At 71.4% G+C, this 19,243-nt stretch overlaps 3 protein-coding genes across 5 annotated transcripts; 2 read left to right on the top strand and 1 right to left on the bottom strand.

The window, feature by feature from the left end:
• Positions 1-34: 34 nt before the first annotated feature.
• LOC104148050 (myotubularin-related protein 9-like) lies at positions 35-5,426 on the bottom strand. Of its 2 annotated transcripts, XM_068917655.1 has the most exons (12): positions 4,507-5,426; positions 3,713-3,973; positions 3,487-3,546; positions 3,189-3,297; positions 2,720-2,845; positions 2,351-2,524; positions 2,030-2,247; positions 1,736-1,897; positions 1,429-1,570; positions 1,094-1,314; positions 669-820; positions 35-466 (listed from the first exon to the last, which is right to left on the bottom strand). In XM_068917655.1, the coding sequence occupies exons 1-12, from the start codon at positions 5,334-5,336 to the stop codon at positions 306-308; spliced, it is 2,616 nt and encodes an 871-aa protein (XP_068773756.1). In that variant the 5' UTR covers positions 5,337-5,426; the 3' UTR covers positions 35-305. The 2 variants fall into 2 exon arrangements, with proteins under 2 accessions (XP_068773756.1, XP_068773757.1); XM_068917656.1 differs by lacking the exon at positions 3,487-3,546 and having other exon boundaries at positions 174-466.
• Positions 5,427-6,116: 690 nt separating this feature from the next.
• FAM167B (family with sequence similarity 167 member B) lies at positions 6,117-7,911 on the top strand. The gene is made up of 2 exons (XM_068917662.1): positions 6,117-6,693; positions 7,546-7,911. The coding sequence occupies exons 1-2, from the start codon at positions 6,394-6,396 to the stop codon at positions 7,807-7,809; spliced, it is 564 nt and encodes a 187-aa protein (XP_068773763.1). The 5' UTR covers positions 6,117-6,393; the 3' UTR covers positions 7,810-7,911.
• Positions 7,912-9,146: 1,235 nt separating this feature from the next.
• LCK (LCK proto-oncogene, Src family tyrosine kinase) lies at positions 9,147-18,725 on the top strand. Of its 2 annotated transcripts, XM_068917193.1 has the most exons (13): positions 9,147-9,336; positions 12,559-12,684; positions 12,760-12,841; positions 12,941-13,031; positions 13,137-13,235; positions 13,428-13,531; positions 13,639-13,788; positions 14,089-14,241; positions 15,335-15,514; positions 16,436-16,512; positions 16,604-16,757; positions 16,952-17,083; positions 17,409-18,725. In XM_068917193.1, the coding sequence occupies exons 2-13, from the start codon at positions 12,583-12,585 to the stop codon at positions 17,609-17,611; spliced, it is 1,527 nt and encodes a 508-aa protein (XP_068773294.1). In that variant the 5' UTR covers positions 9,147-9,336; positions 12,559-12,582; the 3' UTR covers positions 17,612-18,725. The 2 variants fall into 2 exon arrangements, with proteins under 2 accessions (XP_068773294.1, XP_068773293.1); XM_068917192.1 differs by having other exon boundaries at positions 9,207-9,336; positions 12,760-13,031.
• The last annotated feature ends 518 nt before the right edge of the window (positions 18,726-19,243 follow it).

Genomic DNA, 19,243 nt, shown 5'->3' on the forward strand with positions numbered 1-19,243 from the left:
GCCTGAGGAACACCCCGCACGGAAAGCAGGAGCGGACTGCGATAGAGACCACTTTACTGTAACAAGCTCAGTCTGCGCTGCCCGAAGGCTGCTAGCGTGAGTCCGTCCCACCCTCCCAAGGATGTCCTTTGCGCTCCAGGCGTGTCTGAGCTCCTCCAGGCGTGTGTCCCGCACAGCGCTTCCCGCGGAAAGCTGCAGCGTCTCTTGCCTGGGCCTGGCAGCCTGCAGCAGCCCGAGGTGGCGGGAGGAAGCGACAGCGCTGTGACCTGCACCTGCCCCGCTGTCGTCACCCGTGCTGCCGCTTATCACTCGTTTTCAGTCCTGGTAGCGGTGTCTGACAGTGACTGGCTCTGTCTGTTCCCCGCGCTCTCCTCGATGGAGGCGTCGTCGTTCTCTACTAGCCGCTGGATCTCTGCCCAGGCCTCGTCTAGGTATTCGGATGAACGGATCCATCGGAGGAATAAACCTAGGAGATGGTGGGTTTATGCGTTATGTTAGCTGTGCCGTAGCCCTGTGAGGAGAGGGAAAAGCAGAGCAGCCTCCCCGAACCCGCCTCGCCTGACCCAGCCGAGCTCGCGGAGTCTCGGGGATGAGTGTGGCTCCCTGCAGCGGATCGAAGATCTGCTTCAAGCGCTGCTGCCCGAGGGCTGCGACCGAGCCCCCCTTACCCTGCCAGAGCTGGATGCTCTGGGGCTCCACGGAGGGCCAGATGACCAGGGCGTTGTGCGAGTACAGAGGGTTCAGGTACTTCTTCTTCTCCTCGGGCTGGTTCAGCCAGGCCCAGAGGGAGTGTGTGCTCTCCTTCACTTTGCACAGGCACCTGCGGGAGCGTTGAGTTGTGTTTCAGCCCTCGCCGGGGGTCCTGGGACCAGGTTTACCCCGAGCTGTTGCTGTGAGGGCTCCACTCTGCTGGGGCCAAAGTAAACGGATGTGCTGGGGGACCCGTGTTGGGGTGGGGGTGAAGGCCTGTGGGGCCGGACAGCCGTATCCGGTAGCCTAACCCCCTGCCCTGGCTGCTGCAGGGGGGGCCGGGGTGCTGGCGGCTCTGCTCCTCCGGGCCGTCCCCCTCCCCAGCCCCGCGCTCCCCACTCGCCTCTCCTTCTCGTTGTTGCCCAGGAAGGTCCCGTAGGAGGAGGCGTAGGCGTTGTCGAAGAGGGTGAGGAGGAGGCGCTCGCCGAACTCCAGGGAGAAGGGGAACTGGCGGCCCAGCTGCCACACGCAGTCGAGGAAGAGGAGGAAGAGCGGGGCCTCCTGCTTGAGCCGAGCGTGGGAGTAGGCAGAGCGGGCGCAGCGGAGGTGGAAGGGGTGTCCGGCCTGCAGGCCCCCGCCGGGGAGGAAGGGCCAGGGGAGTAAACGCAGAGACTCGGCTCAGGCCGAGGGGGCAGAGGGGCGCCCGGCGCTGCCGCCGCTGCCCCCCGCCGCTCCCACCTCGATCCACTCGCGCTCCAGCAGCCCCTGGAAGCCCGCCAGCGTGCGGCAGCCCGGGTCCAGGATCAGCTGCGCCAGCGCCGTCACCAGCAGCGTCGTGTCCGTCCCCTCCGCCCCGTGCACCAGCACGCACGCCTGCTCCCTGCCGACAAACGCAGGCTGTCGGTGGCGTGCCGAGCCCCGCGCCGTGCCAGCCGCGGGCAGCCCAGCCCTGCGCCGTGCCGGGTGACGCTCCGGCGTTGCAAGGGGAAAAGCCATGGCATGGGGGGGCCGCCGGCAGCCCTCCGCCACCCCGGCCCTCCCTCACCTGTCCATGCACTGTGCGGCCAGGCAGGCGGTGCTCAGGGCCGCCTTGACGTGGCTCAGCCAGCGGCAGCCCTCCAGCCGGCTCAGCCAGCGGTCCATGGAGAGCGAGCTGTCGTTGCAGGCGTCCACCAGCTTAACGAAGCTCTCCTGCAGCGGCCGGCCTCTGGGAAGGACAGAAAGCACCATCGGGGGCTCACGAAGTCATTCTGGGCTGGACTCGCCGCGCTGGTGGCGGGGTAGCGTAATCACCCGTGTCATGAGAGTGACAGGCCTCAGCCCCGGCCCCGGGGCTCACCTCTCCAGCGGCCGGTGCAGCCTCTTCCAGCGTGGGTAGGAGGACTTGGGCTCCGTGCCGCCTCCCGTCATCCGGGCCTGCTTCGCCGCCTGGGCCGACCGCGTGTCGATGATAAAGCCGCGTTCGCCCTCGTCCAGGACCGTCCCCAGCAGCAGCTCGTCCTCGCGGCAGCGCTTGCGGTTGGGGCCCGTCAGCGGCTGGCTGCTGCGGAGCATCGCCTGCGGGCGAGGGGCCGAGGGCAGCGAGCGTCGCCGGGGGCCCTTGCCAGCACCTCTGCCTCCAAGAGAGGGGCCGCGGGGCAGGACGGGGAAAAGGACTCACGGTCCCGTTTTGCCGGTGGTAATAGCTGAGGACGGGGAATCGCCCTCCCTGCCGGAACCGGGCCGCCTTCCTCAGGGCTTCGTCGTCCACGGCCGCCGGCACGATGACGGTGGGCGGGTACGTGGGGCAGGTGGTGAAGTCCCTGTTGACGCTGCTCAGCCGCCACTGGCTCGTCTGGGGAGAAGAGGGGACCCCGGGGGCTGCGGCGGCCGCTTTTTCCCACGGTCATGTTTTCCCACGGCCGCTTTTTCCCACGGTCACGTTTTCCCACGGCTGCTTTTTCCCGCAGGCGCCTTTCCCGGGGGGCTGCTCGGGAAAAAGCTCCCCTCGCCTCGGCTCCGGCCCCGTGCCCTCCCGCTCCGGGCTCACCTGGGCGGCGATGTGCTGGTAGTACTGCTCGAGGGGGAAGAGGTGCCACCCTGCCTCGAGCCTCAGGCTCTGGGGTCTGTAGAAGAAGGGGTACATCATCATCACGGAGTCCACGGAGGAGAGGGCCTGCAGCGGGAGCAGAGGCGGCGCGGCTCAGTGCGGGGATGGGGATGGGACCCCCAGCCTCACCGCCAGCACGGCAGGGCCACGCGGCCCCCGCAGCCGGGCTGGGGTCTGTCCCCCCACCCTCCAGCCCGGGGAGCTCGTCCTGGCCCCGGCGTGGCCGCGAGCGAGGGCCGGGCGGGCACAGGCTGGCGCTGCCACCCGGGAAGGCCGTGCCCTGTGCAAACAGGGGCCGGGAGCTGCCTGTTTACCCACGCTGACGACGGACCCAGAACAAACACGGCGGGCGGGCGCCGCAGCCCGTCCACCCTTTGCGGCCCGGCAGGCGCGCGGCGTCCCTGCTCACCTCGATGGAGCTGGCGACGTTGAGACACTCCTCCATGCCCGGGATCTCCAGCTGCAGCACCTTCAGGTCTTTGCACCGGAGGGTGATGGTGCCGGAGGAGCCGGCGAACCTGGGGGAAGCCGGGCCGGGGTGAGCGGCCGCAGCGGCGAAGGAGCGCGAGGGGCCGAGCCCGGGCGGGTGCAAACCGGCGTCGCGCGCGCCGCTGGACAGCACAAGCGGCGCTTAACTGCTGTGCTGCGTCGGGGGGTGCCGGGCGGGTTAGCAGAGGCGGGATGGCAGGGGGCGCGAAAAGCCAAACCTGGTGTCTCGCTGGGAGCCGTTAGTCCGGGCAGGCTGGTACCAGCCTAGATTCTGCACTCTGAGTCACGGAGGAGAAGAGGAGGTTAAAGCCCGCGGCCGCCGGCCGGGCCGGGGGGACGAGGCGGGCAGCGGCACGGCGCCGCGGGCCGGCCGGGCCCGGGGAAGCGCCTGGGAGGACCCCGCGGGCAGGGGGCGCGGGACGGCGGCGGGCGCGGGGCACCCACCGCTTCTCCACGGCGTCCACGTTGCGGATGAGCAGCCAGAGCTCGAGGGCGCCCGGCGCGCCGTGCGCCGCCGGCCGGGAGGAGAGGAGCAGGTGGTGGCTGCTGATGCACAGGGTGCCCCGCACCGGCGGCAGCCCCGCGCCCGACAGCAGCACGCTCTCCACCGTCGCCGTCTTGATCAGCTCCGCAAACTCCATGGCGGCTGCCGACCCGCTGCCGGGCGCGGGGTCCCGCCGAGGCCACCGGCTGCTCCCGGGGAGCCTGGGGAGGGCAAGGGGAAATCCTGCAGCGCGGCGGCAAAGCCGCGGCGAGCCCCCTCCCTCCGCGCCGCTCCCGGCCTCGGCCCCCCCCGCCGCACGCGGGCGGCTCCGGCGTCCGGCAGCACCTAGAGCGCTCGGCGCTTCCTGCTGCAACACGGTGGGGGGAAATCACCCGTATCCTCCCTGGGGGCTGCGCTGTCATTGCGGATGGGGAAACTGAGGCAGGGGGCTGCGCCGGTGACGCTCCCTCGGCTCCGGGCTCGCGCGCAGCGCCCGGACCCCGAGCCGGGCACCCCGCGCCCCGTCTCTGCTGCGACGGGTGGGGGCGTTTGGTGGCTGGTGAAAATGCAACTACCGCTTTGCAGGGAGCCGTTCTGGGGCCTTCCCTGCTGGCGGCGGGGCCTTCCGCCCCCGGCACGAGCCGGCCCCCCCGGCACCGGTGCTTCCCGCTGCAGCGATGGGGCTGAGGCTGCGCCCGGCGCTGCGGCGGTGACAGCGCCCACCCGGGCCACCCGCGGCTCCCGCCCTGCTTACCCGCTCCGGTCCGCGGCAGCGGCGGGCAAGCTGGCGAGGGCTCGCCGCGTGCGGGCAAGCCGGCGGCGATGCCCCGGCGGGCGCGAGGGCGTGGGAACGGCAGCGCCGTCCTCGCCGCCGCCAGCCCCGACCCACCGAGCGACGGTCGGCGGCAGGAACTGGGCGACGGTCGGTCGGCTCGGCGGCAGGAACTGAGCGGCGGGCGCGGGTGAGGCTCGCAGCCGCAGCTCGGGCTCGGCGCCCGCCCGGGAGGATGTCGGCTTTAAGGTGGCCTGGCCTCGGCGTCGCTGTGCCGGCGGGGACCCGGCCCTCGCCGTGCGGCCGGGGCTGGCGGCGATGCTCCCTAGCCAGGGCGGGATGCTCGGACCTGGCACCGGCAGCGCAGGGAAGCGCCGAGGGCAGCGCGGGAAAAGGGGCAGGAGCAGGGTGGGAAGGGGCTGCGGGCAGCGCGGGAAAAGGGGCAGGAGCAGGGTGGGAAGGGGCCGAGGGCAGCGCGGGAAAAGGGGCAGGAGCAGGGTGGGAAGGGGCTGCGGGCAGCGCGGGAAAAGGGCCAAGGGCACCCTGGGAACCGTAGCATGGGCAACAGCACAAGGGGACACGGGGCTTTCAGCACGGGGGACCAAAGGGAGCTGGAGGCAGCGTCCTTGGGGACCTCTCCAGGTTTTCTGGGGCTGCAGGCGGTGGCAGGAGGTGGGCAGCAGCGGCCGTAAGCTGCCGTCATTCCTGCAGGCCCCGGCTGCAGGGAGCAGCCCTGCGGCTGCTGTGGCCATCGCAGAGCCTTCTGCGCCGGGAAGAGGGGCAGAAGCCGGGCGTAGGGGGTGCCAGCACATTGGCAGCGTGGTGCCTCCGACACCCCCACGCAGCCCTCTACGTGTCTGTGCACACACTAGCTCCGAGCCCCGTGCGGGGCAGCGGGGGGCCAGGCCGAGCCGGTGGCCGGGAAGAGGGGGGAGTGGCGGGGGGCCAGGCCGAACCGGCTCCAGCCCCGGCCCGCGGGGCTCCTGGGGCCGCTGCTCCCTCCCGGCCCGGCAGGTTCCACCTTAACGGCGACGCAGCTGCGAGCAGCAGCTCCAGGGCTGCAGCGACCTGGCGGTGCACAGCTGGCTGCACAGCTGGCGCCGGGGCCACCCAAAGCCCTCCGGGGTGAGCCCGGCAGCACCCCAGGGTGCAGACCCCGGGGTGCCTGGCCCGGGGTGAGCACCCCCCTCCTGCCCGGCACTGAGCCGAGTGCTGAAAGCGGAGCCCGGCGCTGCGGGACGGAGCAGCAGGTTTTTTTTTTTCCTTCCCCATTTTTTTGCTCTGCTCGGAGGTGGCATTCGGGGACCTCGCAGCCCTCCCTCGCTCCCAGCCCGGCGGGAAGTCGGTGTCGGCCCCGTGCCGATAACAGCGCGGGAGGGCAGGAGCGCCCAAGGATAAATCATTCGCGCCCCTGCAGGCCTTGGTGTCCTCATTAATGCTTCCTCCGTGGGGAGTCTCCTCCCAGCTGGAGACAATAACACTAAAAAAGAAACGAAACAAAAAAAAAACACCCCCCCCCCGTCCTTCGCAATTCTCTGGATAAGTAAAGTTCCTGCTTGTTATAATTATCACCGGCGTCCCCAACCTTTATTGTTCTAGGGGTGGATAAATAGCTGCGGCTCACGCACAGCTGGTGGGAGCGGGTGTCTTGCAGCCAGCGCTCCTCACTCTCCTGCGTGCACGAGCGCTTTGGGGGGCAGCGGGGTTTGCACGAGGGCTTTGGGGGGAGCAGTGGTGTTTGCACAAGGGCTTTGGGGTGCAGCGGTGTTTGCACGAGCACTTTGGGGGGAGCAGCGGTGTTTGCACGAGGGCTTTGGGGGGCGGCAGCAGGGTTGCAGCAGGGCGCTGGGGCTCCGCGCGGGCGCTGCCATGCCCTTCAGCCAGCTGAAATTCAAGGAGCTGGGCGAGGAGGAGCCCGGCTCGGACGAGGAGAGCCTGGACAGCGTGAAGGCACTGGCGGCCAAGCTGAAGCTGCAGACGCGGCGGCCCTCCTACCTGGAGTGGAAAGCGCGGGTGCAGGGGCAGCCCTGGCCGAGCAGGGCGCCCGAGGGGGCCGGGGAAGCACGGGGGGCAGAGCGGGTGCCGGCGCGCCCCGAGGAGCTGCCGGCCGGCCGCCTCCGCGGCTTCGCCTCCATGCAGGAGGCTCTGCAGTGGCTCAGGACGGAGCTGGTGAGTGGGCGCCGCGGGGAGTGCAGCTGGGCGGGGGTCCCGAGGGACGGCGGGGGGCGGCCGCGGGGCTGCGCCGGGCTCGGGGCGCCCCAGCTGCGGCTTGGCGCAGGGGCGGCTGCTTCGAGGGGTGCGCGGCGCCCCGTCCCTGCCCGCCTGCCCCGCACGGCGCCTCGCCTGCTCCGCCGCTGGCACGGCCCCGGCGTCAGCGTGGCGCGTCCCTCGGGCCGGCGCGGCCGCCCTGGCCTCTGCAGCGGGTCACCGCAACAGCTGTGCGGGTGCAGCCCCAGGGGCGGCCGTCCCGGGGGCACGGGTGCACGGTGGGGGCGTGCATGCGTGTGTGTGGGCCCCGTGCATGGTACCAGGGAGGATGTGTACACACACATGCATGGGCCCCATGCATGGTGCTGGGGGAGGATGTGCACCCACATGTGCATGGGCCCCATGCATGGTGCTGGGGGGGGATGTGCACACACATGTGCATGGACCCCATGCACGGTCCCGGGGGGGAACATGTGCACCCACATGTGCATGGGCCCTGTGCACAGTGCCGGGGGGGAACATGTGCACACGCATGTGCATGGGCCCCGTGCACGGTGCTGGGGAGGCATGTGCACCCACACGTGCATGGGCCCCCTGGATGGTGCTGGGGGGGAACATGTGCACACACGTGTGCATGGCCCCCGTGCACGGTGCTGGGGAGGGGATGCATGTACGTGGGCCCTGTGCGCAGTGCCGGGGAGGGGAGCGCTCGTGGCCCCCGGAGGGTTGTGGCCCGGCTCCCCTTGCCCGGGGCGAGGGCGGGTGACCCGGGTGGCGGCGGCAGCACCCTGACGGCTCGCTCTCGCCGCGCAGCGGGAGATGCAGGCAGCCGACCAGCTCCTGGCCCGGCAGCTGATGCGCCTGCGGGGGCAGCTGCACCGGCTGAAGGTGGAGCAGGCCTGCCACCGGCACAAGGAGATGCTGGACGACGCCACCTTTGGCCTCGAGGGCTGCGAGGAGGACTCGGACCTGCTCTGCAACATCCCGCCCAAGGCCGCCTTCCTGCTCTCCACGCCGCTCAAGCACATCGGCGTCACCCGCATGAACATCAACTCCCGCCGCTTCTCCCTCTGCTGAGCGCGCCGGACCCCCGGGGGCCCCTCGGCGGCGGGGGGCCACGGTGCAAAGCAGCCCTCCGAGAGGGAATAAAGGAGCTGAGGGCGAGCGGCGATGTCGTTTGCGGAGCCCACCGCCCGGGTCTGTGCCGCGCGGCGGCAGGTGCCCTCTCCAGCATCCTGGCAGCGCTCGGGCCGAGCGGCTGCGGGAGATGCCCCGTCGCTGCCGGGTCGCGGCTCAGCTGGAGCCCGCGGCCGAGGCCGGGAGGCGCCGGGGGCCGAGCAGCCCCGGTGCCCGGCGCCGGCCCTCGGCAAGCAGCGGGCCCCCCGGGCGCCGTTTCCGGCCGCCGTTTCCTGTTCCCAGGACTGCAGCAGGACGCGGCGGGGAGCAGCCGCAGCGCTCCCGTGATGCCGGCGGAGCAGGGCTGGACGCGTGCCCGGCGGGGCCCGGGGCCGCGGGCGCCTGCGCCAGGAAGCGATGCCGGAACCGCGTCGAGGCCGAGCCGGCGGCGGCCGCCGTGCCGAGGGCGAGCGCCCCCGGCCCTCTCCTCTTTCCCGCCGCGTCTCTTCCCGTGGCCTCTCGCCGCGTGGGGCTGCTGGCCGGCCCCGGGCACCGTGCCGGCCGGGCTGGGCCCTCGAGCCGCCGCCAGCGCCTGCCGCGGCCCCCCGGCGCGGGCTGGGCTTCCTGCCCCTGCCTCCGCGCAGCAGCCGGCACCGACCTGTGGCTTTGCCTCCGAGCGCGAAAGCCAAGACAATAGCTTTGCGGTCGCTCTGCTCGGAGCGCTCTCCAAAAACAGGGGGCTGGCGGCGTGGCGCAGCCCTGCAGGCGAGCTGCCCCCAGCCCGCGCCGGCCCCGGCCTGGCGTCCCCGCAGCTCCCGGTGCGGCTGCAGGGGGGCTGCCGCCCTCCGCCCGGGGGCTCTCGTGGCGCCGGGGGACGATCCGGGGAGCATAATAAAATCCTGGCCGCCCCAGCCCCTTGCAGCATGTCCCCCACCCCACGCAAGCCCCCGCTCCCCCTCCGGCCGGGGTCCTGGCGGGGGCGGCCCTGCCGGCTCCGTCCCAGCCCTCGCCGGTCGCCCCGAGCATCCCCGTCTCGCGTCGTTCGCTGCCCGCTCCCGACGCCGTGGGGCCCCACGCTGGGTCCCCCCCTTCCCCGGGCTGCCGCGTTCACGCGGGTGGGCTGGGTGCATCCACCCGGGGTGAGCGCGGGGGGCACCCGGTGCCGGCGGGTGGGAGCCCGGGCGCCGCTGCGCAGCCCGGCCCGGCTGGCAGGAAGCCCCTGGGGTTGGTCGCCAGCACTTGCGGTCGTGCGCGAGCTGTGAACCAGCTTCTCTAGAGTTTGCTCATGAGGCAGGAAACCAGGGAAGGCGGCGAGCGAGCGAGCGTGAGCGGCGGCGGCGGCGAGCGCGCGCCCCAGGCTCTCGCCTCCTCGCCCGGCACCGTCTGCCCGAGGATGGAGAGCAGGGCGTGAGCGGGCACGGCGCCTTCGCTCCCGCTGCCGGGCCATGGAAATCTGAGCGCGGCCGGTCCTCGCCTCGCTGCCGACAGGTACCGGGTGCCCGGGGCGCCCGCGGAGGGGTTGCGCCGGCCCGGGAGCTGGGGACCCCGCGGGAGCCCGGCCGGGGTGGAGGGGGTCCCTTCGCGCTCTCCAAAGTCACCCGGGCGGGATGGAGATGGGGTGGGAGCGACGTCCCGGGAGGGAGCCGGCGGGCGCCGCGGCCGGGCGCAGGCTCAGACACGGCGCCTGGGCGGTCGCGCCGGGCCCGGGGCCGAGGAGAGGCCGTTCCCGGGGCGGCCCCGAGCCCCCCTGCCAGGGCTCCCCGGCCGTGGGTGGCAGCCGTTAGGCACCGGCTGGGTTTCGGTGCCCGTCACCTGGTGAAACCCGGCTGGTTTTGGGCGCTGAGATGCGGCTGCTTTAGGTGCAAACATTGCCGTGCCACAAGGGCAGGAAGGGGCAAGTGCTCGGGTCACCGGCATCTCTGCAAGGCTCGGCGGCGCTGGGGCACCCGGCGGCGCTGGGGCACCCGGTGGCACTCGGGGCCGAGCGACGCGGCCGCCCACGCTCAGGGCTGCGAGCAGCGCCTTCGCCGCTGCCACCGCCCGGCCGCCAGCGAGAGCGGCCCGAGGCGGCCCGGGGAGCGCTGGGGACCCTTGGGGAGCGGAGGGAGGGGGTCAGCCCAGCCGCCAGCCCTCGCCAGGCTTCGCGTTCAGCCACGCGCGTGCTGGCAAAGGCACCAACGCCGGCCTGGCCGAAGAAGCGTGCGCACAGAAACATGGCATCCGGGCTGGCACATGGCAGCTCCTCCAGAACCGGTTGCACACGGGCGGACACGCCGGCAAGCAAACCCAGGGAGCGGTGCCTGCACGCATGCGTGGGCACCTGCATGCATGTAGGGGCACATACACGCGTGGGCACCCACACCCATGTGTGGGCACATGCAGGCATGCGTGGGCCCCTGCACGCACCCGCGAGCGGGTGCAGGCGCCCGCAGGCCGGCAGGCGCAGCCCTGCGCCCCAGAGCCGGGCCCCGGCGCGGGGCAAGGGCGCCTACACACATCACTCGCACGCAGCCTTGACACGAGAAATTCAGTTACACCGATGCAGTTGCAAAACCTGACTTCAAACGCCCCGCGACACGGCATGCCCCTCACGCTGAGCAGGTGAAACGGTTGTTTGGTGGAAATTACTCTGTGGCTTGAGTACATAAAAAAGAAAAATTACACACAGCACCAGCACGCACCTCCCTCCCTTCCCCGGCTTCTTGCACAAAGGAAAAAACACCTCTTGGCACTGTTTGCCTTCGGTGAGCGTGTCAGCGCTCGCAGCTCGCAGGGCTGCTTGCAGGCTTGCGAGGTCGCACGGCTTTTCCTCCGCCGGGGCCGAGGTCTTGCCCCGGTTGGGTCACTCGGGGCCGGCCCCGGGAGCGGACGGAGCCCGCGCTCAGCGGCCCCCGCGGCCCCTCGCCCTCCTCGGGCCGCCGCAGCCCGGCCGAGCGCTCGGCTCCGGGCCGTTAGCCGCCACCAAAGAGCTTCTTCACGTAGGTGCAGCCGGAAGCTGAAAGCAGCCGGGTGTTTTGGGGGGTGTCAGGCGCCCGAGCAGCGCTGGAGGGCACGGCGGGGCTCGCGCGCCCACCCTCTCCGTGCCGGCTGCCGGGGCAGCTCGCGCCGCGGGGCGGATGCGCCGTCCCCCGGCGGCACGGCCGCGCCGAACCCCCTTGTGCTTCTCCATCGCGGGGGCGAGGGAGGATGTCCGCCGTCTTCAAAAACAGCCCGCGGCGCAGCCGCCCCGGCCCGGAGAGGGGAAGACAGGCAAAAATGTCAAAAAATACAGCCCGCGCCCCGGGCGCTGACGTGGCAGCGAGGCAGCGGCTCCGGCGGCGGGTGCTGGGGCCGGTGCCACCCTGGGGACCCCCCCGGTTCCCACGCCCCGGCTGGCTGCTCCCCCCCAGCCCCGTGCGGTTACGCACATGCAAGCGAAACCGCTCGAGGGTCGCGTCCCGCTGCCCTCCAGCCGCCAGCCCGCGTGGCGGCCAAGTTAAATGGACGCTTTTGTGAAAAGCAGAGACGCGTTTTTAAAGGGTGGCACTCTGGGGAAGGGAAAAATAAGGAGAAGGTAGCGTCGGTGTTAGCAGCGCCGGCGGGCATCGTCGCTCCGGCGGGATGGCCCCCTCTCCCCCTTTGGCTGCCGGGACCCCCGGCTTCGTGCCGCGCTCGGCCGCGGCGGGAGGGCGCGAGCCTCCCGGGCGGTTTGCAGCGCCCGGGCGCTTCCTGCGGCGTGCGGCACTGCTGCCCGGCGGCCCCGGCGCCCAAACCGTGCAAACTGGGGGATGCTCGAGGTCCGGGGGGGGGGTCCCCGCTGTCGAGGGGCGAGCTGCCGAGGGGCCCCCGAGGAGCGACTGGGGTTTAGAGCACAGCCCTGATGCAGGAGAAAGCAGAGCCCAGGGGCGCGGGGGTCCGACCCCCCCCAGCCCTCAGACGAGTCGCTCTGCAGGGGACGGGCCCTGCCGGAAAAGAGAGCGCGACGCCAGCGGGAGGGTGCAGCAGCCCTGCGGCCCCGGGGGCTGAGGCGCTAACGGGCCCGGCGGCTGCTGAGCTCGTTAGCGCTGCAGTTTGCAAAGCTCTCGGCCCAGCGCAAGGGTAACGAACGCCCCGGGGGCGAGAAGGAAACTGGGGGTGACGCCGGGGGTGGGTGCGTGGAAGCTCTTCCCGCCGACTGCAGGAGCTGCTTTGAAGGCCAAGGACCTCGTCAAATGCTTGATGCAACGCCACGCAAAGAATTATTAATTGCTAATCGAGTAGTAACGATAGACTGATTAAGTAAAAGGGAGCCGGTAGGAATCAGCCTAAGGGCTGCGAGGGGGAAGGAGCCGCGGCAGGAGGGGGCAGCCCCAAGCCGGGGCGGCCGCAGGGGGAGGCTGCCGGGAGCTCGGGAAGCACCGGCCCGGGGAAGGAATTGCCATCGGCGTTGTTAATTAGCAAAGGCAGAACAAAAACCGCGGCTGATGACAGTCAGGGGATGCCGTCAGCGCCGCCGAGGCTGCGGCTACGCCACGCGACGTGCCCAGCCGGAGCTGTAGCCATGGGCTCAGCGCGGGGAGCCCGAATCGCAACGCCGGAGGCTCCCGGGAGGCCGGGCGGCGGGTCGCTGCAGGGCATCGCCGGGGAGCGGCGGGCGGCGGGACGGGTGCCGGCACGGGGACGCCCGGGGTGGCAGCCGGGGCACGGGCGGGCGGCGGGAGCCCGCCGAGCCCGCGCCGCCGCTTTCCCTAGGGCCCCTCGCCCCCTGCAGCCGCCATGGGCTGCTGCTGCAGCTCGGACTACGACGAGGACTGGATCGAGAACATCGACATCTGCGAGCACTGCAATTACCCCATCGACCCCGAGAGCAAGCGCCAGGTGAGGCGGGGGCGGAGGGCGAGCGGCGGGCGCCCAGGGGCTCGCCTGCTCACGGGGCCCCCCGTTCCCCGGCAGAGGCTGATCCGCAACGGCTCCGAGGTGCGGGACCCCCTGGTGTCCTACGAGGCCGCCTCTCCGCCGTGCTCCCCGCTGCAAGGTAAGGCCCGGCGGCGGCGGGGGGCGGCCGCGGCCCCCCCCCCCCGCCACCCCTTTCGCCGCCTCCACCCGGCCCCTCTGCTTTTCCCCCCCTGCCCAGACAAGCTGGTGGTGGCTCTGTACAACTACGAGCCCAACCACGATGGAGACCTGGGGCTGCAGAAGGGCGAGAAGCTCCGCATCCTCGAAGAGTAAGCGAGCGCCGTCCCCGCCGGCGGCGTCCCGGTGCCACTGGGGAGGGTGGCAGTGGGGTCCCGGCGTCCCCGGGGGAGACTCAGCTCGCCGTCTCCTTCCAGGACGGGCGAGTGGTGGAAGGCGCAGTCGCTCACCACCGGCCAGGAGGGCTTGATCCCCTACAACTTTGTGGCCCTGGTCAACAGCCTGGAGCCGGAGCCGTGAGTAGGGGGCTGGCTGTGCCCCGGGAAACGCCGGGACGGGACGGCGGCGGCACACCGGGGCACGGGACCTGCTCCGGAGGGGAGCCCGGGGCTCGCCGTGCCCGGCGGAGGCACGAGGAGCATCCCCGGTGCGCGGGCGGGCGAAGGGGGCCTGCCCCTGCCCCCCCTCACCCTCTCCCCTTGCGCCAGGTGGTTCTTCAAAAACATCAGCAGGAAGGACGCGGAGCGGCAGCTCCTGGCCTCGGGCAACACGCACGGCTCCTTCCTCATCCGCGAGAGCGAGACCTCCAAAGGTACCGTGGAGGGGGACCCTCCGTCGTCCCCGGCCGTGGGGACCCCGGCCCTGGGGCACGGGAGGAGGGACCGGGCGCCCGGCCGACGCGCTGCCCCGTGCCCCCAGGCTCCTACTCGCTGTCGGTGAGGGACTTCGACCAGAACCAGGGCGAGACGGTGAAGCACTACAAGATCCGCAACATGGACAACGGCGGGTACTACATCTCCCCCCGCGTCACCTTCGGCAGCCTGCACGAGCTGGTGGAGTATTACACACGTACGCGCCGCCCGGGGGCCAGCGCCCGCGAGGAGGGCGGGCGCCGGGGCAGGGTCTGAGCCCCTTCCCCGGGGCAGCTCCCGCGGATGGGACCGCAGGAGCCACCAGCGGTCCAGGGGCTGGTCTCGCCTGCAGAAGGGGCTGGGAGGGGATGGCACGGGATGGGACGGCAGGAACAGGACATGCCCTCTGCTGCCTGCCCTTCCTCCCCCTGGGTGAAGCCGTGGTGGCCGCTCGCCCCCGGGGCCCCCGTGCCCTCTGCCCGCCTTGACGCCGGCTCTGCCTCCCCCCGGCCCGCAGGCAGCCCTGACGGGCTGTGCACCCGCCTCGGCAAGCCCTGCCGGACCCAGAAGCCGCAGAAGCCGTGGTGGCAGGATGAGTGGGAGGTGCCGCGGGAGTCGCTCAAGCTGGTGGAGAAGCTGGGAGCAGGGCAGTTTGGAGAAGTCTGGATGGGTGAGTCAGGGCGAAACCGGAACGCTTCCTCCCCGATGCGGGCACCGCCAGCCGGGCGCTGCCGGGCACTGCCGCGTCCTCGGGCCCGCGAGCACCGAGAGCAGGAGCTGAAACCGGAGCTAGAGCAGCCCAGGGGCTGCTCCGGTTTGCTCTAGCAGGGGACGGGCTCAGGCTTCCCAGCTCCCTGTCCGGGGCTGGCCAGGACCCCAGCGCCCGCTGCCCGGCTGGGCACCCAACGCCAGGACGGGTGCACGGGTGCTGCCCTGCGTCCTCGGCGAGCCGGGCTCTGCTCGCCACGAGAGCTGCTGGCAGGTTTTGGCAGCGGGCCACAAGCATCGCGTGCAACCCCCCCCCCATGCGGGAAGCGGCTCTTGCTGCGGTTGCTGCTGCAACGGCTGGGAGCAGCCGGGGGCTCGGAGGCAGTGCCAAGCCGCCGCGGCTCTGAGCACGCCGCTGCGCCCAAGGGGCCGAGCTGCAGACGCGCCTCCTGCTCCCCGGCGCCGCGGCAGAGGGGAGGCTGCAGCTGCCGGGCTCCGCGCCGCCCCGGCCGCAGGGCTCCCTGCCTTCGCTCCCACGGGGGCCGCAGCCCCCGAAGGCCCCCTGCGGATGCCCAGCAGGAGCCAGGCTGGGGTGGCTTTGCTACCCTAGCTTGGCTCCCCTACTTGTCCCTGCTGGGAGCTTGCATCTTTGGTGAGTTAAAAGCCCAGTGCCAGCAGCAGCTTCTCCTCTTGCTGGCTAAAAGCCACATGTAAAATCTCTGCCTGCTGGCTCAAAATGCAGCTGGGGGTGAGCCCTAGCTGGCCTTCGTGGTCCCCAGTGTCTCTGGGACGGCGGGGCTTTAGCCAGTCCTTGCAGTCTCCATCATCTCTGGGATGACGGGACATAGCCGCCCTTTGCGATTCCCAGCATCTCTCGCTCGAGCGGTTTCGGGCTCGAAACCCGAATCCCCGAGCTGGGATGCTCCAGCTGGACAGGCAGGCGCCCACCCGTGATTACCGCCTGGGAGCCCCGTGCTGGCGCCCGGCCCCTCCCGGCCCTGCCCCGCCGCGGGGGTCCCTCTGCCCCCGTCACGCGCCGCCCCCTCTCTCCGCAGGCTTCTACAACGGCCACACCAAGGTGGCCGTCAAAAGCCTGAAGCAGGGCAGCATGTCGCCCAGCGCCTTCCTGGCGGAGGCCAACCTCATGAAGAACCTGCAGCACTCGCGGCTGGTGCGGCTCTACGCGGTGGTGACGAAGGAGCCCATCTACATCATCACCGAGTACATGGAGAAAGGTGGGGGGGGGGTGCAGGAGCCGCCGGCTGCTGCCCGGCACGGTGCTGTGCAAACGGGTGAGGCGGGGGCGCCGGGGGTGTCTGCGCCGTGCCGAGCCCCGTGGCCAGCGAGGAAGCGTGCCGTGGCGGTTCGCTCGGGCTCTGGCCGCCGCGTCCCCCGGGGCCGGCGGGATGGGGTGCGTCCCTGCCCGCTCCCCGCAGGGACGGGGCGGTGGGCACGCGCCGGGAGGTGGCCAGGGTTTGGGAGGTGCCGGGGCGCTTCCCTGTCCCATCCCTGTCCCCAGCGAGCGCAGAGCGGGAAGCCCCAGCCCGGCTCCCCGCTCGCGCCTGCCCGCGGTGGCTGCTGCGGCCGGGGCCGCCTTTCGCCTCCTCGCGCTGATAAAAGCCCGGCCAACGGAGCACGGCCCTCCGGCCCGCCGGGAGCGGATCCGGCGCCGGCGTTATTCCTGGCAGCGGGCAGGACCTTGCGGACGCGGCGCTCTCCCGTCCCCGCCGCTCCCCGCCTGCCTTTCCGGGCGCTGCGAGCTTCCCAGCAGTGGTGCGGCCGAGGCCAGGGCCCGAGGGCAAGGACAGGCTCCTCGCCGGGTCCAGGGCGTCCTCCGGGAGCTGGCAGTCCTCCCGGAGGAAACGCGCCGGATCTGCCGTGCGCGGCTGTGACAAAGGGTCTCGAGCCGGAGGCTGCCAGCCCGGGGCCATCCGGCCCGTCCCCAGCCCTGCATCGCAGCAAGGACCCCCGGGCTGCGGGACGGCCGCAGCTCCTCGCTCCCCGGGCACGGGGCGTTCCCAGCGCCAGGCTCCGCGGCGGCGGGGGACCACGCCGCACGGCGCGGGGACGGCGCGGCTGCTGGCACCTTCACCCCGGCGCGCAGCCCCAGCGGCTGCCGGCGAGGCTGCCGCTGAGACCTGCCGGCTTCGTTGCAGGCAGCCTGGTGGATTTCCTCAAGACCTCGGAAGGAGTCAAGCTGACCATCAACAAACTGCTGGACATGGCCGCGCAGGTGAGGGGGGGACGGCGCCGCCGGGGCTGGGCTGGGAGCTGCCCCGCTCCGGCTGCCGACCTGAACCCCTCGCGATTGCTGCGCACCGCAGATCGCCGAAGGCATGGCCTTCATCGAGGCCAAGAACTACATCCACCGCGACCTGCGGGCCGCCAACATCCTCGTCTCGGAGACCCTGTGCTGCAAAATCGCCGACTTCGGGCTGGCCCGCCTCATCGAGGACAACGAGTACACGGCTCGCGAGGGTGCGTCGGCCGCGGCAGAGCCCCCGGGCCGCGGCGGCGGCGGCACCCGCCTGCCGCCCAGCCCCGCTTTCGGCGGGATCGCAGCCCTATCTGGCGGCGAGCGCGGGAACGGGCCGGGGGCCGTCACCCCTGGCTGCGCAGGGGGGCTGTTCCCAGCTCAGCCGTAACGTTTTCTCCTCCCCTCTCTGTCTCAGGGGCTAAATTCCCCATTAAGTGGACGGCGCCGGAGGCTATTAATTACGGGACGTTCACTATTAAGTCGGACGTCTGGTCCTTCGGCATCCTGCTGACGGAGATCATCACCTACGGCCGGATCCCGTATCCAGGTCAGGATTTCCCGGCAGCTGCGGCACTCCGCAGCGGGGCTGGGGCTGGGGCGCACGCGCGCGCCCGGCGTGTACATGCACTGCCGCACGCACGCACGCTCGCTCCCGCGCCGCCCCGTCTGGCTCGCTCCCCTTCCCCTCGCCAGCCCGCGACGGTTTTGACCTCTTTCCAACGCACGTTGCCAGCCCCAAAGACATCGGGGGGTTCAGACACGGTTTTGGGGGGGGGGGGGAGGAAGCTTTCCCTGGGATTTGCAAATATAAGGTGCCGCCTGGGACGTGCTGGGGCGACCCAAATCCAGTGGCACACGCGCTGCCCTCCCAGGGATGACGAACCCGGAGGTGATACAGAACCTGGAGCGCGGCTACCGCATGCCGCAGCCGGACAACTGCCCGCAGGAGCTGTACGAACTGATGAGGCAGTGCTGGAAGGAGCGGCCCGAGGACCGGCCCACCTTCGAGTACATGAAGAGCGTGCTGGAGGACTTCTTCACGGCCACCGAGGGCCAGTACCAGCAGCAGCCGTGAGGGACCCGCGCAGCGGCCTCCGCGGGTGCTCCCCGTCCGCTGGGTCCCCACGCATCACCCCGGGCATTTGCAAACACGGGCCGGACCTCACCGCTCTCGCAGGCAACAGTAAAGACTTGATGCGTTTCTGGAGCAGCGGATTTTTTTCCCCCCAGAAGAAGAGGGACAAGCTGACACACGACTCCTCCAGGCAGGCGGCAGAGGCGAGGACCGCCGGGCTGGGCGGCTCGAGCAGAGCGCGTGCGGGACTCCGGCCGCCGCGCACCCCCGTGCCCGCGACACGGTCCCCGCACTCGCCCCGGTGCCGATGCAACCTCCACCCGGCACCGCGCGGCTCCTCCCGAGGCTGCCTGCGAGCCGAGCTGCCCCCGGCCCGGGCAGGCGCGGAAAATACGCTGTGCACTTTCACATCCACCGCCCCGGACCTCGCCTCCGCGTTTACCCCAAGGCTGAAGGCAGGTCCCCATTGCAGCTGCAGGAGCCGCCGTGCGGGCGGCTGTCCCGGAGAGCCCCGTAGCCGTCCCGGCCCCACGCCGGAGCCCTCCGGGCAGTGCTTGTGCGCAGCGGCGGCGGTCGGCAGCATACCCGCGCCGAAGGGGTTCGCACGGCTCTGCCAGGCATTTGGGGACACGGCACCCCTGCCCTCCCCGCGGCCCCTCCAAGCAGCCGGGCTCCCTGGGGCGATGCCGCAGAGGTGAAACCTCGTCTGCCGGAGCCGGGGTCCCTCCAAGCCTTTCTGCTGCATGGCTGCGCCCTGGCAGGCACCCTGCATGCACCCGGTCCCCAACTCCTCTGGATTTGGTCTAGCAGGAGGAGGGAGCAGTGGACGGAGCAGAGAGCAGGGATCCAGACCCCGGAGGGCCGGAGAGGGGCAGGGGGAGCTGCACGGAGGCGAGGGCCGGAGCCGGGAAGGTTTCCCGGTTCCTGCAGCCCCGGGGACTCCGCGTGCTTCCATCGAAGGCACTTCCAGCAGAAACTCTCCCCGTTTAGGAAAGGGCCATCCGGACGGACCAGACGCTGGCTGTAGGATCCCCTTTCTCCCCACGTTTTTAATCGCAAGACTAAAAATCCTACTGCTGTCTTATTTTGGGGAAATAAAGGCCTTTGAACCACAGCTGGCTCCTGCCCCTGGAGGCAGCTGCGGGGAGAGGGAGGCCAGCGGAGGATGGCCGGGGGGGAGGTGGGCGCAGGGGACCCTCGGGGACCGGCACCTCGCGCTGCTTGTCTCACCCCCAGCCCTGGGGTGCTGGGGGGGGACGTGAGGCCCTACTTGTGCCATCCCTATCCCCTTTGGCCTCCTCACACCCCCCTCAGCCCCCTTTGGCCCTCTCTGGCCCCTTCATGTCCTCCCAGCCCTCTTTGGCCCCCTTTGGCTCCCTCATGCCCCCCACCAGCCCCCTTTGGCCCTCTCTGGCCCCCTCACTCCCGCCCCAGGCAGGCCCTGCCTGAGGCCTGGCCCCCGACGCCCCCCCCCTCCGCCCTAGGAATGGTCCAGTCCCACCTGGCGCTCCCCCTCCTCGCGAATGGTTCCGCCCCACCCACCTGGATCCCCCTCCCCGTTAGCCTGACGACGATCTCCCCCCCACTCTCCGGTGATGGTACAGTCCTATCCCGTCCCCCCCCACTCGGCCT

This window comes from Struthio camelus, chromosome 23 (assembly GCF_040807025.1).
Source record: "Struthio camelus isolate bStrCam1 chromosome 23, bStrCam1.hap1, whole genome shotgun sequence".
In the NCBI taxonomy this organism is placed as follows: Eukaryota; Metazoa; Chordata; class Aves; order Struthioniformes; family Struthionidae; genus Struthio; species Struthio camelus.

Bases quoted from the DNA above. Each gene is read 5' to 3' on its own strand.
- LOC104148050 (XM_068917655.1), bottom strand. From the start codon at position 5,336: ATGTGCTGGCACCCCCTACGCCCGGCTTCTGCCCCTCTTCCCGGCGCA. The intron at 3,974-4,506 runs GTAAGCAGGGCG...TGCCCTCCCCAG, and splicing joins GCTGCCGCGGACCGGAGCGG to GCTCCCCGGGAGCAGCCGGT. The intron at 1,315-1,428 runs GTGGGAGCGGCG...GGGGGCCTGCAG, and splicing joins TGGAGCGCGAGTGGATCGAG to GCCGGACACCCCTTCCACCT.
- FAM167B (XM_068917662.1), top strand. From the start codon at position 6,394: ATGCCCTTCAGCCAGCTGAAATTCAAGGAGCTGGGCGAGGAGGAGCCC. The intron at 6,694-7,545 runs GTGAGTGGGCGC...CTCGCCGCGCAG, and splicing joins AGTGGCTCAGGACGGAGCTG to CGGGAGATGCAGGCAGCCGA.
- LCK (XM_068917192.1), top strand. From the start codon at position 12,583: ATGGGCTGCTGCTGCAGCTCGGACTACGACGAGGACTGGATCGAGAAC. The intron at 13,032-13,136 runs GTAAGCGAGCGC...GTCTCCTTCCAG, and splicing joins AAGCTCCGCATCCTCGAAGA to GACGGGCGAGTGGTGGAAGG. The intron at 13,532-13,638 runs GTACCGTGGAGG...CCGTGCCCCCAG, and splicing joins CGAGAGCGAGACCTCCAAAG to GCTCCTACTCGCTGTCGGTG.